Raw genomic sequence first — 17,717 nt, forward strand, 5'->3', positions numbered from 1 at the left:
TGGCTGTGTGGGACCACTTGGGCTGGACCGAAAACTCCCCTCTGTGCTGTTAGGCCTCCTGGCGGCTCAGGTGTGTGCCCCCATCCATGCTATAGCTGAATGGCAGATGACAGGGAATGCCCCCTCCCCCACCCCGTTCTTGTCCCGCTGGGGAGATGTGCGGGTAGCTGGGCTTGGAGGCTGTCCTGTTGCCAGTGTGATTTCAGCCTGATTAGATCCTCAGGGAACTGGTAGACAGTGAGTTGCTGCTGCTGTTTCCAGCACAGTCTACTCTGGGTTTCCCACTACCAAGGCCACACTAAGTAGGGTTGTTTGACCGAGAAGTGGAACCCAGGGAGAGTCAAGGACCATAGGAGTTGCTGGCCTGTGTCCTCTCTAGTGTTTTAAACAAACAGAGTGGCCTGGTACATGCCATCCCTTGGAGAGCCAGCCCTATTACTCACGTGGACACGCACCAGAATTGCCCTGGCCTCTGGCTGTCCTATGGAGGCCCAGAAGGCTAAGCCAGATGAGTGAGAAAATGGCGCATACCCCTGATGCAACAAGGATGGACCAGCAACCAGGTGTTTGGTGCTGTCATGTGCCGACACTTCACTCACCTTTACCCTAGAGGTCCACCATGCTGAGACAGGCTTGTGGTAGCCTCAGGCCGCTCTCTCTCATCCACAGCCTCAGGACTGTCTAGAATTTGAGCCAGTCTCTATAGTATGGGAGCGCGTGGCTCCTATTGGCAGGGTCTTGACCTCATGCCCTCCTGGTGCTGGGGAAGTTCAGGGAAGAAGGAATCTGAGATGCACCTGAGATGCAGCGCCTGCTGCCTCGCCTCCAGGGAAGCCCCGCCCCCACGGGAAGCCCCGCCTCCACAGGAAGAGGAGAGGCTGATAACAGCTGTGGGTTTGTCTTTCTCTGCCAGGTATTCTGCCTCGCTCCACCCCTGCCTCCCTGAGCCTCAGTTTCCCTAATTGTATAGTGAGAGAGGGAATTAAGTGTGTTGTTGGTAGTCATGGGCAGCGGGTGACCCTGTGCTCCACAGAACCGTTTCATCTCTAGTGCCCCTCTGTTCTGAAGCAGATAATGGGCTCCTTTGTGGCCCTTGATGCTGTCAGCTTGTGTGCCAAAGTTCTGAGCTCATTTACTGCCTTGGTTTCCTTTTGTCTAAGTTAGATAAGATGGCTCACAGGACTATGGCAATGAATGAGGACACAGAGTGGATAGATTATGGGATGCTCTCACAAAGGGCGGGAAGCAAGGTGGTGTGCGTGCTGCTTCCTGGTAGATACTCATGTCACTGTCCAGGACCTTTGTCCCTGTCCATGAAGCCAGCGTCTGCCTGTGTGGCTGTTTTCCAGGGGCGGAGCTCTTGAAGGTTAGGCTGCCCAAGTGGTCACTGGTGGGAGTGGTGGTGGGGTGGGTGCAGGCTGAGGCTGGACCACTGGACAAGGGATACTGGCCTATGCTGAGCCCCGGAATGAAGCCTGGCCTCGCTGGCCATCATTATGGTCGGGACCTGTGTAATTAACTCCAAAATGGGAGGCCAGGGAGGAATCAAAATAAATGCTTAGTGGAAATTAGAGAGGAGCCTTGGGCAAAAATAGTTGAGCCAGGCTGGAAACTCAGTACTCCACAGGGCAGGGGAGGCAGGAGGTGGCGCCGGGGGCTCTCCAGGGCAGAGCCTCCCCTCGCCCCAGTTTCCAGGCTGGTGTGTGTGTGTGTGCACACTGTTGGTTTCTGCTTAAGTGTGTGAGTCTGCTGAATTGTGGCTCGCAGGAGCAGAAGTGTGCCCTCTTGCTGGTGGAGGCCAGAGGCTGGCTGCGATGGCGTTCTACGGGGAGGCTGAACCTCAGGCCTCTCTTCAGCTGCTGTCGGGAGTACAGCAGCCTTCACCATCTGGTGGTCTTCTGCCTGTGGGTCTCACCGTCTCCATGTTTGTCTTTTTGAGTCTTTTAATTGAGATATGTTAGCATGTATCGTCTTGACCATTTCCTTTTATTCATCCTTTCTTTGTTTTGAGACAGGGTCTTGCTAGGTAGCCTAGGCTAGCCCGGAACACATCATCCTTCCACAGCCTCCTAGGGCCACTCTATCTAGTTCTACCCTCTAATTTCCAAGCATCCAGCTTGGTGCTTTAAGCATTTATGGTGTAGCAGTGTGTGCGTGACCCGTCCACGACCAGGGTGGCTTTTTCCCAGGCTGTCACCACTCACACAGGCCCTTCTCCCTTAATGCTCTCTGTGCTGGATCTAGACTGTAGGGCCTTCACGGAACCGGTGCTCTTCAGAGCCGTCAGGTTGTAGAGGACCAAGAGGAGGAACACTTTGTACCCATGTGTTCCGTATCGGTGCTTCTCAGCCATGCTTAGCATTTCACGTGCTTGTTGGGTACTTGGATCTAGTGACATAGACTGGATGGGACAGAGTGTATAAAGGGCATTTCAGTTCTGGTTTAGTGGAAAATAAAGAGAAGTGGCAGCAATATTCTATGGTCCTGGGTTGGACTCAGCCGGATTCCTCCTTCCCCCTCCTCCCTCGATAGCCAGATTTCTCCCCCTCCCCCCTCCCCCCTTACATCCTTTCCTTTTTGTTTACCATAAAGGCCATTCTGGGTGTCTTTTATGTAATGTAATGCGCAGACTGGGTGGCATCTGTGCTAATTTCTTGACTGTGCTGTGCACATGTGCGATGATGTCATTGTTCCAGGAAATGTGTGCTCAGGTGTTTAGGGATGAGGCATAATGTGTGCATGGTTCATCCTAAATGTTGTTTAGAGGACAGACAGGCGCACGTGTGTGCGTGAGTTTGCTCGAGCATGTGTGCGAGCATGTGCATGTGTGCGCCCACACCCACACACAGACACATACACACACATATACACATACACATACACACACATATACACACACATGCACAGACACATACACACACATCACACACACACAGACACACCCACACACACACATACACACACATATACACACAGACACACACATATACACATACACATACACACACATATACACACATACACACACATGCACAGACACATGCACAGACACACACATATACACACATACACATACACACATACACACACATCACACACACACAGACACATACACACACACACACACACACACACACCCCGAGAGAGACAGAGGTAGAGAGCATGTGTGGCCCATGGCAGAGGTAGTGAGGGACCCTGTATCCTCTCAGGAGAGGTGGTGGCATAGGACTGGGGCTTCTGTCCCCCTGAGCTTAGCTGGGGTTTATGCTGTTTGTGATTCTGGCCTGTCACATCTGAATCTGTTCATTTGTCTACACTGCTGATGAGCTAGGGTTTGGCCATAGGGGTGGGTATTGATTGGCCTAAAATCCTGAGTTGTATTGGGCTCTGGGTGCTGGGTCCTTGCCTCTTGAACGCTCTGCTCAGCCATGTTGGGTACTGAGTGACTTCCACATACTGTTTGCCCCTGCCTACTCTAAGAGGGCAATACTTGCCTAGCAAGCACCTCAGGAGCATGGACCACTGTTGGTCATCTCTCTCCTTACTATGGGCAGACAAGATTTAAACCAGTTCTAAAGCCCATGCTGGAGCCTCCTCCCTCCTTCCTGTCAGCTTCTTTAAAATTTAAAAGTCGTTCCCTTGTTTTAAAGTGTAATTAATTAATATGTGTATGTGTGCCTATTTATGTGTATGTGTGCATGCAGTTCCCACAGAGGCCAGAAGAGGGAGCTGGGTTCCGTTTCGAGCTAGAGTTACAGGCTGTGTGAACTTGTGGTGGGTGCTGGGAACCTCAGCCAGGTCCTCTTCAGAGAGCAGCACCTGCTCTCGACTGCTGAGCCTTCTCTCCAGTCTCTCCTGTCAGTTTCTTTATAGCTGAATCTCCACAGGGACTAGAAGTTGGCTATCTTGTTGACGCCAGACACAAGTCAGGGAGAGGTGGTGCTGAGCTGTTGGTTTGGGTGTTACAGCCTTTCGTTCCCACAGTCTCCTGCTGTGTCCAGCACAGCTCCTTTCCAAGGTCCTAGTGGTCAGGGACACAGCATGGTTGCTGGTTTTGGTTCCTGTGAAGAGAGAGAGATGTGTCACATGGGTTTAAGGAGTGTGTACATGTGAGCGTGATGGCCACATGTGCTCTGTCAGGCTTGCTGACTCTAGGCCAGCATGTTTCTTCGCTGCCATGACTGTCAGCATTGGGATGCATAGGATGCACCAGGGCAGGGTGTGTGTTTGCTGCCTTTGATTTGGTGTCCCACCCTCCGACCAACGCAAATGGAATATTCCACCCACTGGGGGAGCCTGGAGGCTGCGGTGGTTCTGAGCTCCAGCCTTCCTCCTCAGCCTGTAATGGGGATGTCTTCTGTGAAACTGCTTCGTCCCTCTGCGTGGTCACTCCAAGGCAGGAGCTTTTGACAGATGTGATTGACGTTTTCTGTAATCAGTCTCTTACTAATGCTTCTCTCTCTCTCTCTCTCTCTAGTTCCTGTGTCTGAAGAATATTCGCACCTTCCTCAAAGTCTGCCACGACAAATTTGGACTAAGGAACAGTGAGCTGTTTGACCCTTTCGACCTCTTTGATGTCCGAGACTTCGGAAAGGTGAGTGGGCTTGACACGCGCTTGCACAGACTGGCCATCTGCCAACTCTGTGTCACAGATGGGAGCCTATCGAAGCCAGGTTTGTGTGGCTGGGTGGAATGGGAGAGTGGATCCTCCCTCTCAGTTCGGGGGGAACCACCCAAGCCTGAATCTAGAGGAAGTCATGAAAGCTGTGTGTGCCAGGCCACCCCCTAGTGAGGGAAAGGAACCAGAGGCCAGGCAGATGCAGATGCAAAAGCCCAGGAGGCTGGGCCTCATTGGTGACTTCCTGGTGAGCATGGGTATGGAGTGACAGGGTTAGGTACCACCGGAAACATTGGCAACTCATTTTTCGTTTGCTCCCTGCACCTGGGGTTTCTCTGCGTAACAGCCTAGGTTGGTCTTGAACTCACAGAAATCTGCCTGCTTCTGCCTCCTGTAGGACAAGTCTCATGTAGTTCAGGTTAGCCTTGAACTTTGTATGTAGTTAAGGGTGACCTTGAATTTCTGATCTTCCTGCCCCTGTGGGTGCCTGGGGTCAGAGTGTTCATTATCGTTGGTTTTTGCAGTGGTGGGGATCAAACTTGGCTTTATTCACGTTAGCGAAGTTCCTTACCAACTGAGCCATGCCTCCAGCCCCGTTACTTTCTTTTAGGTAGGATCATGACTGTAATGTCTTTTGGGTGGGGGACTGAGAGTTGAGGTGCAGACCTTAGCTTGTCTCCTAAAGTCCCCACGCTGCCTGCCCTTCCCTTACAGTTGGTGTGGCCTCTAAGGAGCTGCTTCAGCCGGCTGCTGAGAAGCGGCAGAGACAGGCATTTTTCTGACTCCCCTGAGGACCATCCTCAGGGGCTGGGTGTTTGAGGAAACGGCCATGAGTCTGGGATGTGAACAGGAGAACAAACTTTTCAGTTATAAACGCTGAGCAGTCTGCTCCTCAAGGGGCTCCTCTGTGGTGTTCAAAGGCCAGGTTAGTGCTCAGGACTGGGGCTTTCTGGGAGCTACTGGCCTCATCTGTCCTCGCGTCTGTCTCCTTTTGAGAGACTCTTTCGGTTACTGCAGCTCTGACTGGAGGAGGAGGAGGGACCAGACCTCTAGCTGTCTAGGTGCAAGAATGAAGGGGTCATGGGGGTTTGCACCAAGGCTCCAGAAAGCTGCCAAGGCCAAGCAGTGTAGAGCAAGGTCTCTGCCGCACGGAGGTCCTGGCAGGTGCAGGGAGGCTCATGCAATATCATGCATTTCCCTCTGTTTAGATGGCGCCTGGGTGGTGTCCTGTCCTGTGAGTGGCTTCTCTGTCTGATAGGTCTGTCTGGGATTCTCTCCTGGTTTTCCTGGAAGTCGTTGAGATGAGTTTGCCACAACATTCTGGGAAGGAGGGGCTGATGGCCTAGATGTTGGAGAGTGCTGGAACATGAACACACCCATCCGTACACGCACCAGGCATTGAGTAACTGTATAGAGAACGAGACGGGAAAACCGGAACACACGCGTATGCACACGCATACACGCACGCACACACCAGGAATAACCATATAGAGAAGAAGATGGGAGCACTCTAACCAAACCCACACTCTGTTCAGCTGTTCAGCCCGGGAGTGCTCAGTGTGTAATATCATGTAATTTCATTTTGATTTTAATTTGCTCTGGTGGAATGCATGATGTAAGGCACATAAATCTGGATTAACTCCCATCACTCTATCGGCCAACTGTGTGGTCAGGCTGTTTATAAAGAAGGGTCCCTTGTCATCATCATCAGTTTTCACCGGGCAGCTCTGGCCCTGCAGTGAGTGCCGTGTGCCCGCTGCATGTGGGGGCTTCACCAGGGTCTTTTCGCTCACCTTGGCCTCTGTTCTTGCCTCCCTGGCATCGTCCCAACATATGCTTATGGGAAATGGGAGTGGATGCTGGACTTGGACCTTGAGTCATAGGGTGGGGTACTGGGGCTGGAGGTGACCCTGTGGTGGAGACCCTGTAGCCTAGCTGAGGGATAGGGTCCAGCCTCATGCTCTGCCCTACAGGAGCTGGGTGCTGCTTTGGGTGGGCTGGGTGGACTGGGTGGACTGGGCTTCTCTGCGTCCCTGCTGTGTGAATGGACACCTAACCCGGTGCCTCTAGACTGTGCATGCTGTGTGAGACTGTGAGAGAGGGAGGGGGGTGGGGGAGGCGAGGGAAGAGAGAGGAGAGAGAGGGGGGGAGAGAGAGGGAGAGGACAAAGAGGAAAGAGGGAGAGAGGGGGAGAGATGGGATGAGAGAGGGAGAGAGAGGGGAGGGACAAGAGGAAAGAGAGGAGAGAGGGGGAGACAGGATAGAGAGAGAGACAGAGGAGAGAGAGGAGAGATAAAGAGAGAGGAAAAGAGAGGAGAGAGAGGGAGAGAGACAGGGAGAGAGAAAGAGGGGAGAGGGGAGAGAGAGGAGAGAGAGAGATAGGGGAGAGAGATAGAAGGTGGGAGTAGAAGTGCCCAGCAGGCTAGCAGGCCATTGTAGTGTCCCCTCATGCTGAGTTGATGCTGTTAGCATTGTCTGACTACCAGTGCTAGAAGGAACCAACCCAGAATGTCACAGGAAGGTGCCAGCCTCTCCCTGGGTGCATCTTTCATTTTGTTTGCAAAGACACAGCATTTGCACCCTTGGAGGATAAAGCTGTGGACCGCTGGAACTCGGCAGGCTGGGTATGTCTTTGCTCTGTCATCAGCAGGCTACAACCCTGAGGCGCTATACCACCCTGTTCAGTGCTGTGTGCTGGGTGCTCGTTCTGAGTGCAGTTGACCAGCTCTCCACTCGTCAGCCCTTGTGGCTCAACTCCACATCAGGCTCACCCATCAGCTTCTCTCAGTCGGACAAGTGTCCTTCCCTCTTACAGGGACAACCTGTGGTTAGCACAAGGCTAGACCTGGGGCTGGAGGAGGTTTAAGTGGTAGATGCTAGGGCTGTGTATCCGACATGGGAGCAAGTCTGTATGTTAAGGAGCGGCTGGGTGCCCAAGCTAGGTACTGTCAGAGGTGGGGCTGGACTGGCTGTGTTCACTGAAGGTCCTCACTTGCTGGTCATGATGGCTTCACCCCATCCTGTTTATGCTGGAACTGAGCCAGGCAGGTGCAGTGGAGGCTGCGAGGCCCACCACCCCTTGGTTCTGTTCTGTTTTCTGGTTTAGAATACCCGGGAGGGAGGTTCTCTGAGACCCTAGAGCAGTGGCTCTCAGCCTTCCTGGTGCTGCAGCCCTTTGACAGTTCCTCATGTTGTGATGAGTCCAGCCATAAAACTGTTTTTGAAGTAGGAACTTCATAAGGCCAGTCTTGCTACTGTTAGGAACTGCAATGTAAATATTTTCGGAGATAGAGGTTTGCCAAAGGGGTTGCGGCCCACGGGTTGAGAACCACTGCCCTAGGAAAAACTGGGAAAACCCTGACCCTGTGACCCTACCTGATCTCTCCTGCTGTCTTGTGGGGGCCTTCTTTGTTTCAGGTTCCGTGGGAGTCAGGCTAGCCATGGTGAGAGAGGGGGCGGGGAGAGGAGGGGAGGGGAGGGGAGGGGAGGGGAGAGGGGAGGAGGGGAGAGAGCAGAGAGCAGGTTGGGTGAGACCCGACTCTTGATAGTCTTGGTCTTTGAGTCTCTGGGATGGACAATCAGGGCTGGCACTTCCGGCATTGCTTGAAGAACTCAGCAAGGAAATGAATCCTTAGCGTCCTGTCATTTTTTAGTGTTAAGCATTTTCTTCCTGCTCTTGGTCCGTCACCCTACTGGTTCCAGCAAGATCTGAAGGATCCAGAAGTTAGTTCCGGAAGTGACTGTCGGGCTGCTTTCCCTGGTGTTTTTCCGAAGAGTTACATTAAAGATAATAGGTTTTAGTTCAGATAAGTTCTGTCCGGGAGATTGCCAAGAGTGGCTGTGCTGCTGCACGGAAGCCAGGCTCTGGCTGCTGGCTCTGGCCTGGCAGCCAGGTGCCTGCCTACTTAGTGATGTAATCTGCTGGCCTTGTCCCTGCCATCATCTGTCCAGTTGGGGAGGCCCAGGGCAGAAGGGACTGTGGCCAACCCAGTGCTTCTTCCTAGGAATTTGGAACCTAAAACCCCTTTGGAAATGTGATGGGGACCCTGGAGAGGACTCTGTTTGCTTTCCTCTGAGATTTCAGCTCCTAGAAATGACAGATGTCAGGATAGCAGTTGCCTCTGCCCTGTGATGTGGGCACTGCCTTTACGTCAGTCCCCTGTGCTGTCCGGCTTTGTTCTCTCAGGTTGTGGAACAGGAAGTTGAGGCTCACAGAGAGTGGCCAGCTTCCTGCTTGGTCGATGGCTGTTTTTGGATTCCCACCTCTTTCTGCACTAGGAGGTGCAGGGTCATTGCCTTCTGCGCTGTGGCGTTTTCTAAGCCTCACTTTCACATCTGTGCAAGTGACTGCTGTGTTGTCTTCTCCTGTGTAGGGAGAGCCATTGCTGGGCCTGCATGGAGGAGAGCTGTGGCAGTGCTGGAGCAGGGAACAGGGAGGGACCAAGATCTGTCGCCATTGACATTTTTGTCTCTGATGGCAGCTACCATTGTTGAGCATATTAACCTGCCTTTCAGGTTGAGGTGAAAGGTCACAGGGTTTCCAAAGGTAAAGTGTATCCTTCGAAGGATCACAAAACAGGGAAAGAAGGGAAGAAGGCAGGAGGGAGAGACGGAGAAGGGGGAGGATAGTGGGGTGGTCTCTGTTAGGTCTCAAAGGAGTTCAAATGGACAAAAGGCTAACTGGGGTGCTGCTAAGCATAGCAAAGCAGACTCTGGCCACCAGTGTCTAACTACTCACTGGCAGCTGTTACAGTCATCCTGATGGCATACCCCGCCTGCCCGCACTGTGCCCTAGCCCTCCCCAGTGTCGTCCTCCCTCCCCTTCCGCCCCCCGCCCTTGGCTCCTAGGTGCTCTCTGTGCTCCTTCTCTCTCCTCCCCACACCCAGGTTAGTCTGGACCCCGCCCCGATGTGTTCTCCCTCATAACCACACCTGGGAACAGTCTCATGCTTCTTTCTTCATTCACCCGGCGCCAGAACCTGGGAGATGGCATGTTTGAGTCCCTATCCCAGGCACTCAGCCTCCCAGAACCAAGCCGCCGATCTGACTCTCCTAAGGTGTCAGGTGGATGATTTGTTTCTGCTGCTTTCGGTCACCACTACATTTGACTCCACATTCTAGAGCCCGCCTCTTTAGTAGCCTCTTCTCTCCACTGGCCCCTTTCTTCTCATATACTTTGTAAGTATCTCTCTGGCTTCTGCAGCCCACCACACCTCCTCAGCATCTCTGTCTCCGGCTTATGCGCCCTCCTGAGGTGCCCATCTGGCCATCTCTCTGGCCTGCTGTGCCCACGTGGGCTTCTCTCTACTAAAGACGCGATTCCACCCCTTTCCCCCACATCCTCTCCCCGTCTACCCCACCTCTTCCCGGCAGCTCTCTTTTTTCCTCCTCTAACAGATAAGTGTCACCCCAGAGCTGCCTGCTTTGTCTGCTATTACAACAAAAGCCACACCCGTGTGCCAGGACACTCTTTTGACCTTACTGGGCCCCTATCACATGCTAAGGGACACCTCTTTGCTGCAAGTGGACAATCTCTTGGGCACGTCTTGGTCTAGGGGATGCTCTGGATTGAAGTTCTTGTCACATGACACTTGCCTCCTCTGCTCCCCTTGTTCTCAGTTCCTTCCTAGAACTTCCTCACTTCCCACTAGGAGCTGTGCTCCCCAGCTTTCCTAAGCCTCTGTCTTTTAGTTCCCTTCTTAAAGTCTGGTAGCTTCCTTACATCCTCCTGGGACAGCTGACCTGTGCTGACAGGGAGCCCCTTAGCTCCTACCCATCCCTGGAAAGTGTGATACACACACACTGTACACATCATATCATACACATACACCCCCCACACACATACATACACACACACATCACACACACACACACATATCTCACACACACACACACCATACATACACACACATACACCACACCTCATACACACATATACATATACCACAAACATACACACACATGCACCACACACATCTCTCTCTCACACACATACACACACACCACACACATACACAAATCATAAATACACACACACACACATCTCACACACACACACACACACACATGCACACATCTCTCTCTCTCTCTCTCTCTCTCTCACACACACACACACACACACACACACACACACACACACACACATACTATACACACCACTCACCACATACACAGTTTCTCTGTGTAGCCCTGGCTATCCTGGAACTAGCTCTGTAGATCAGGCTGGGCTCGAACTGAGTGCTGGGATTAAAGGTGTGCACCACCACTACCTGGCTTTTTTCTTTTTTCCTTCCTTCCTTCCTCCTCCCTTTCTAGCCCCCTCCCTCCCTATCCCCCCATCCTTCCCTCCCTCCCTCCCTCCCTCCTTCCCTCTCTCCCCTCCCTCCCTCCCGGAAGCCTTCCAGCCTTCCCTGGACCTGCACTGTGCTCCCCTTGGCTCTATGCTGTCCTCTTTGCCTCCCTCTGTCAGACCCTGGCTCTGCTAAGTGAGCTTGCCCGGATGGTACAGTTGACAACCTGGCTCCCTTGCCTGCTTTCTGTCTTCTTGGCAGTGTCCACAGACCCGTGTCTTCAGTGCTCACATACACTGTCCAGTCCTGGTGGAGAATGGGCTCCTGTTAGGAACCGGTACAGAAAGCCTCGGTGTGATGGTGTGACTGTGTGATGTGATGGAGGCCGGGCCTTAGTGTGGGAGAGTCTAAGAGGCAGGGAACCCTGATTGCTCCAGGAGGTCTGACTCAGTGGGGACAGGAGGCTGGTTTCCCTGGGAGGAGCTTTGGTTTCCAGAGCGATGTCCTAGGCTACTCATGCAGAGAGTAGGGGTCTCACCTGGGAACCTGCAGTAACCCCAGATGGTACTGCAGATAGCAGCCTGATCTCAGGCAGTGAGCTACTGCGGTGGGTCACATGGCTCCCAATCAGTGAGAAACGTCACTGCACTTCCTCCTTCTGTAGCAGTTGACCGGGCCCTTAGCAAGACCTGGGCATGGGCTGAGCAGCCAGTAGATGATTCTGGCATTGCTTACCCAGCAGCCTCTGAGCCCGAGTCCTCTCACTTCCATGGAGGTCATGACTGGTGTCTGTCACCAGTACCATGTCCTTTCCACCCGCCAGCTCCTGATCCCACAGGAACCTCAAGGAATAGAAGGTAGGGTGGAGAGGAGGCCAGGAAGTAGTGTGGAAGGCAGACGGTGGTTTGAAGGCTGCGAGGCAGTGTGGAAGCTGGTCAGCTGCTTGGGCAGTCGTAGTAATGTGCCTGTGTCTCAGGGGAAGGCGCCGACAGGGGATCTCTGAGTGGGTAGCACTGTAGAGAAAGCCTGTGGCTTCGCCGATGGCAGCCATGTCTCGACACTTCTCCCCTGCTTCCCAGGGAAGCAGGAAGTAGGGGGACAGAGTCCAGCTGAATCACCTCAGCCCCATCTTTCTGGTGTGGCAGTTTGTTTAAAGGAAGGGAGAGTTCTGAAGGGTATACGGTGGTGGGGAGGCAGAGCTCGCCGGCCTATGTCCTGCCGTGTGTCAGGAGCCTTCAGGGACTCTCTCTGTGTCCCGCCATTTCTCCAGCACCTTATGGGCCCTTGCCGATCCCCCTGGCCCTCTTCCTTCTCATCACTAGTCTGTGTAGCACTTTCTACAGAGTCCTACAGTATGGCAAGCCCTGCACCTGACACCACCTGTAGCTGACACAGGAGGAAACCGGCTTGCCCCCCCAGATGTTTGGTTTCTTCCCCTGAAATTGCTGTGGCCCCTTTCATTGACCTATCCCCTTCTCCGGACATCTGCTACCTTTTGTCCTCTGAATTTGTCACAGGATGGGAGTGGGGGGAGGGACGAATTTGCAGGTATTTCCGGCAGCCGGGTAAAATGGGTCAGCTGAGAGTTTTTGAGCAAAAGGGTCCTGAAGCAGACCCCAGATGTCACCAGGCTTGACACAGGCTGCCTCCTTGTAGTGTCCCCTGAGAACTCTGGGGAAGAGATCAGATGAGACAACCGCATATCTTCCTGTGGTATGTCCTTTAAGTGGCAAGTCTAGGGAGTCACACAGGGATTGTATCAATGTTGACTAAGTGGGCAGGCTGTAGCCCATGGCAGTGGACAGGGGTGTACCCCATGCCTGTTCTAACTGCCCGGAGCGTGGGGCCTTACCAAGCTTCGGATGTCATGTCACACACTGCCTCTTTGCCCTGGTTACTGTCAGGTGTCTGGAGGGATAACTTAGGAATCTGTGTGTGGATGGGTCTCCAGCCTTGTTTGGTCAGAGACGAAAGCAGCCATATCCATGAGTATTGGCCAGAGACCTCTGATCTCCACACCCAGGCTTCAAGCCTCCTCAGGTCTCCACATTTCCCCCTGATATTTGTTCAGGAAGTTTGCTGAGTGGGCCTTGTGCTCTCCTGAGACGTTCTGCCTGCCGCTGGCTGATGGCTCTCCCCAGCCCCTGCTGTGCCAAGTTCATTTGCACGCTTTGGCTTAATGCTGTCTGGGAGGTACTTGGACCTTTTTGCAGCATCCATTTCGTACTAATTACTTATTAAAATGCAGCCGCCATGGATCGGAGCACCCTCAGGGCTCCCGACAGAGCCCTGGCAGGGGCTGCTGGCAATGACTTTCCAGTTCCTGCTTGGAAGACTTTCCTCCACACCTCTGCTAGTGGATGTCACTTCAGGAGGTTGTAAGCCCACCCTTTCAGGGGAACTTGAAGATCAGGCATGCTGAGTGTGTATATGTAGAAACACATGCGTGTGCACACACACATATGTGCATACACCCTACACGCACATGTGCATATACACTACACACACACACACACACACACACACACACACACACACACACACACACACACACATGCACACATGCACACATGCACACACACCCTCTCTGGCTTTTAACTGCCTGTGAGAGCATCGTATCTCTCATGGTTCTGGGGGTGCTGGGCAGATGCTCTGGTCCTCACTGCACCCAGCTCTGAGGCTTTCAGGCTAAAGTTGCTTACCTCTCACAGGCTGGAAGGAGGGGAAGTGGGCGACTGACTTCTGGTCAGTAACTGTCAACACCAGCCTTGTGAAGAGCTGTGTGCCGGCCCCCTGGGTGTCTGGGAAATGGCGGCTGAAGGGTTGAGGCTGAGCTAAGGATTGATACCGCTTTTCTAGTGTTGGTGATGAAGGGCAGGGCTCTGACTCTGGCGTCTGAGGAGTGCTCAGGGCAGTAAGCCAGAGGGACGGCAGCAGAGGGAAAGACTTGGAGCTTGTGGGGTCTGACCCTAGATCGTAAGGTGAATGTGCCGTGGGCCAAGTCGGAGTGCTGGAGGGCAGGCATGTGGCACAGGAAGGTTCAGGCTTCATGGATGACCTGGCACCACTTACTGAAAAAGACTCCTTCCTCCACCGAGCTGGATTGGGCAGGAGGACCTGCCGCACTGGGGAAACTTGGATGGCCTGCTACCTTCTCCTAGGCTTTGGGGTGCTCTTGTCTGTCGAGGGAACGGCCTGACTGATAACACTGACTGAATCCTGGAACACTCAACTATTGGTGAGTGATGTCTGTCCCAGCTCCACGTGAGACATGCTTCTCCTCGTGGACCAGATGGTCCCATACCAATGTTCCTTTGTAGGGTGAGTCCTCAGGCAAGCTCTCATGGTTAAGGCACAGCCCCTTCGGTAAGAGCAGGCTCATGACGGAGGGATGGCTCCATGGTCAAGTGTTTTCTCAGGTTCGATTCCCAGTCACCCCCATGACAGCTCACAACTGCCCGTAACTCCAGTTCCAGAGGATCTGACACCTTCACACAGACACACGGGCAGGCGAAACACCGATGCAAATGAAACAAAAGTACATAAACTGAAAAAAAAAGTGATAGTGGGGCGCGTCTTTAATTTCAGCACTTGGAGGGAGGCAGATGTGCGTGTGAGGCCAGCCTGGTCTACGGAGCTGGTCTCAGGACAGGCTACACAAAGAAAGTCTGTCTCAAAGACTTGAATGAAAAAAAAAAAGCAGGTCATATGCTGGATGAGTCTGTCGCACCTCTGGTGTCTATGGAGTTAAGCTGAGAAAACCCAGACTTGGGCAGCTGGATGGTTTAGTGGTCAGGACCAGGGGGTGGGTCTCCTGGTATCAGGTTGCGGGTGGCGTGGAGATTGAGCGGAGGGTGGGCCTCTTTGTTGTCTGCTCAGCCTGTGTTAGGGCTTGAAACCTCAACCATTGGAAAGGCAGAGTCTGGGACCACTGTGTGGTGGTGGGCCATGGTGGTGGGGCAGTGTCCCAGGTGGCTGAGGTGTTTTTAGGATTTCTGGGTTTGCTGGGTGGGGTGGGAAGCTGCAGGTGCAATGGATAGGAGGTGCATCCGGGCCCAGTGGGTGACCAAACTCCACTTAGTGTAGGATAAGGTGGGGCAGAACAGGGTGCATGGGGCTGGAGCCTGACGGAGACTTGGGCTTTGTTTTGTGATTTTTAGGAAGGTGACCCTGTTCTGCAAAGCTACAGTCCAGGCACCGGGATCAGTAAGAACACCGACGTTAAGAACACATGTTTCAGAAAGCATGCGTTAGGCCCTGTGCAGTGCCAGGGTTCTGGGAGACCACTCTACCTGTGGACTCCCTCCTTACTCACTTAGGATTTGGCTCTGAGGAAGTACAAGCCCACACCCTAGGAAGCAACCACAGACAGACACTCCTGGTCTGTGTCACCGTGTGTCACTGCATGAATGCTCATTACCGATGTCTCTGTACCTCAGTCTCTGATGCGGTGTGCAGGGCCACCCTTCTGTCCTGTGAGCATCCATTAAGAAACAGTCTCTGTCGCTTCTTGATCTGGTGTCTTTCTACTTAGCTCGTCCCCACTTGGGGACAAGGGGCCTGGCTTTTCTTCACTCATCCCGTGGCAACTGGTGCAAGGCCTCTTCCTTTCGGTTTTTGTCCACAGTTAATTAAGCTTTAATTGGCTAATTGTTTTTCCCCAGTGCCCCAAGCATTAATGGTGTCTGGTGAAGCCTGACAGTTGGATGTTTTGCAGCAGAAAAAGCTGAATCAGACGAGGAGAGGAGAAAAGGTAGCAGTGTGCAAGCAGCTCCTTGTAATGGTGTCGTTTCTGGCCACCTCGGTTGACCTTTCTCAGGGTACATGGCCGAGGTCAGTAGGAGTCTGTCACAAGCTCGTGGCCAGCCCACGGCAGCCTCAGCTGTTAGGTCAGACCTTCTCTGGACTCACAAGGTGTGCGCTGTGGACCTGGAGCGGAGATCCCTGCAGTGCTGTGGACACTGTGTCTGAACTCTGGATGTGGGGCACCAGGCCACCCTGCCTGCAGCTGGGGTGGGTTCGGGACCATGCTGATCCCCTGAAGCTGGGGTGGCATGGAGAGTTGTTCTGACATGCCGTGCCTCATTACCTGCAGTGGGGTGATGTGGAACACTGTGCTGGCCTCCCGCAGCTGGGGGTAATATGGGGCAGTTAATCCCTGTCGATAAGTATGAGAACCCTGGGCCCCTCTGCTCTTGGGCATTTTCTCAGTTTGGTCTCCTCTTCTCGGATACATCCAGTTTTTGTCAAGTTGACAAAATCCAAGCAGCACCCCTTACCTCGACAGAGGCATGCCCTGCACCGTTAGCTGACAGATTAGACTCAGCTCAGCTTGGCAAGAGCTTGGCAGGGTCTGTGTGGGTCAGCTGGGATGACTTAGTCGGGGAAGGGGCTTAGCGGGAGAGCCATAGGCACTTGTGGGGATGTGCTAGGGTTGCTTTTGGTATTGGAACCTGAGGATGCCGAAGGATGATGGCCTGGAGGGAAGACGCTTCTTGAAGGAGGGTAATGATTGGTGTGCCTCAGTGGGTGTATTAGCATGGGCGATTCACTAATGGGAAAACTCTGGGCAGGGAGGTTGGGGCCGCTCTCGCTCATGTTGGGTGCAAGGACTAGAAGTGTCCTTAGCCATGGCTGGACTGCGACTGCTTGGCCTCCTTCCTAGGGATGGCTGCCCTCCAGAGTCATCTCTGGAAGGTATGCCATGCCAATGGCTTCGGTGACATCCTCCTGTAGTCCACGGATGCCAGCCACTGCACCCTGTGAGACTATCTTGAGGTGTGTGGGTTCCTGTGTCTCCTTAGAGGTACAAGTGGTTGTAGGGTGTTCCCTCCTAGTTCCTCACACAGACCGAAGCCTTCCGGCCTCAGTGTTTGTTATCCCACAGTAAGAGGTGCCTGAGCTCTGGGATGGAGTCTGGCTCAGCCCTCAGGTGTTTGGTGAGGCTTGCCTGTGAGAATATGTGGCCAGGGACCTGTACAGATCTGGAGGCAGATCTGAAGAACCATCCATCCAGAGAGGATGAACAGTAAGGAGACAGCCTCCCAGGTCTGTGCTGTCTCAGACCACAGCGCTTGGTTGTCTAGGTCTTTTCATGTGCATAGGGCTGGGGGCACAGGCTGGGGGACAGGCTGGGGCACAGGGGGGCACAGGCTGGGGGACAGGCTGGGGGCACAGGCTGGGGACTATTGGGTTGAATCCCTGGCTTTGTTCTTCCAGGGATTCTTTTAAAAGCCTCCCCTTCTCCTCTTGGGGCCGTACATTTCCAAGGATTACACATATTAAGGGAGTGACATTATTAAATAATTAGTTTTCACACTTTTTAATTAATCAGAGGCTAATTATATGCTTTATCTATAATTAGAGTTTCTGACCCCCCCACTTGACAGCTTTGCCTCACACAGAGGGCCCTTGAGGCTAGCTAGCAAGGGTGGGCACAAGTTAGATTTTGGGACAGGTGTGATTAGGCTGTGCGGAGCCCCTGGAACCCTCAGGGCCCCTTCTGTCAGCCCTTTTCATTGGGGAAGACACAATTCTTACAGAGGACACTGTAGCTGGTGCTTGTGTGTGGTGCTGACTGCAGAGGAAGTGGCAGCCATTGGGCTGCAGTGCTGAGCCGCAGGGTGAGGTTGGGGGACTTCTAGAAGGGACACCTAAGAGGGTAGGTGTCCGCATAGACCTCCCTGATTGGCTAGCAGGGATGGAAAGAGCCCTGGGCACCTCTGTCTAGTGACCAGGTCTCTTGTGACATTGTTGTCTCCGTGGCTTGGTGCCCAGGCAGCCCAGTGCTACCTCTTGAGAAGATGGCC

General features: G+C 53.4%; 1 protein-coding gene across 3 annotated transcripts in view; it reads left to right on the forward strand.

Moving 5' to 3' along the window:
• Positions 1–17,717, forward strand: part of Vav2 (vav guanine nucleotide exchange factor 2) — a 168,381-nt gene that overhangs the window by 37,283 nt on the left and 113,381 nt on the right. For all 3 annotated transcript variants that reach the window (XM_032902989.1, XM_032902990.1, XM_032902991.1), the window contains exon 2: positions 4,478–4,594. In XM_032902989.1, coding sequence (XP_032758880.1) covers positions 4,478–4,594 — 117 coding nt within the window. The remainder of the gene's footprint in view (positions 1–4,477; positions 4,595–17,717) is intronic.

The sequence above is a fragment of the Rattus rattus genome, chromosome 5 (genome assembly GCF_011064425.1).
Source record: "Rattus rattus isolate New Zealand chromosome 5, Rrattus_CSIRO_v1, whole genome shotgun sequence".
In the NCBI taxonomy this organism is placed as follows: Eukaryota; Metazoa; Chordata; class Mammalia; order Rodentia; family Muridae; genus Rattus; species Rattus rattus.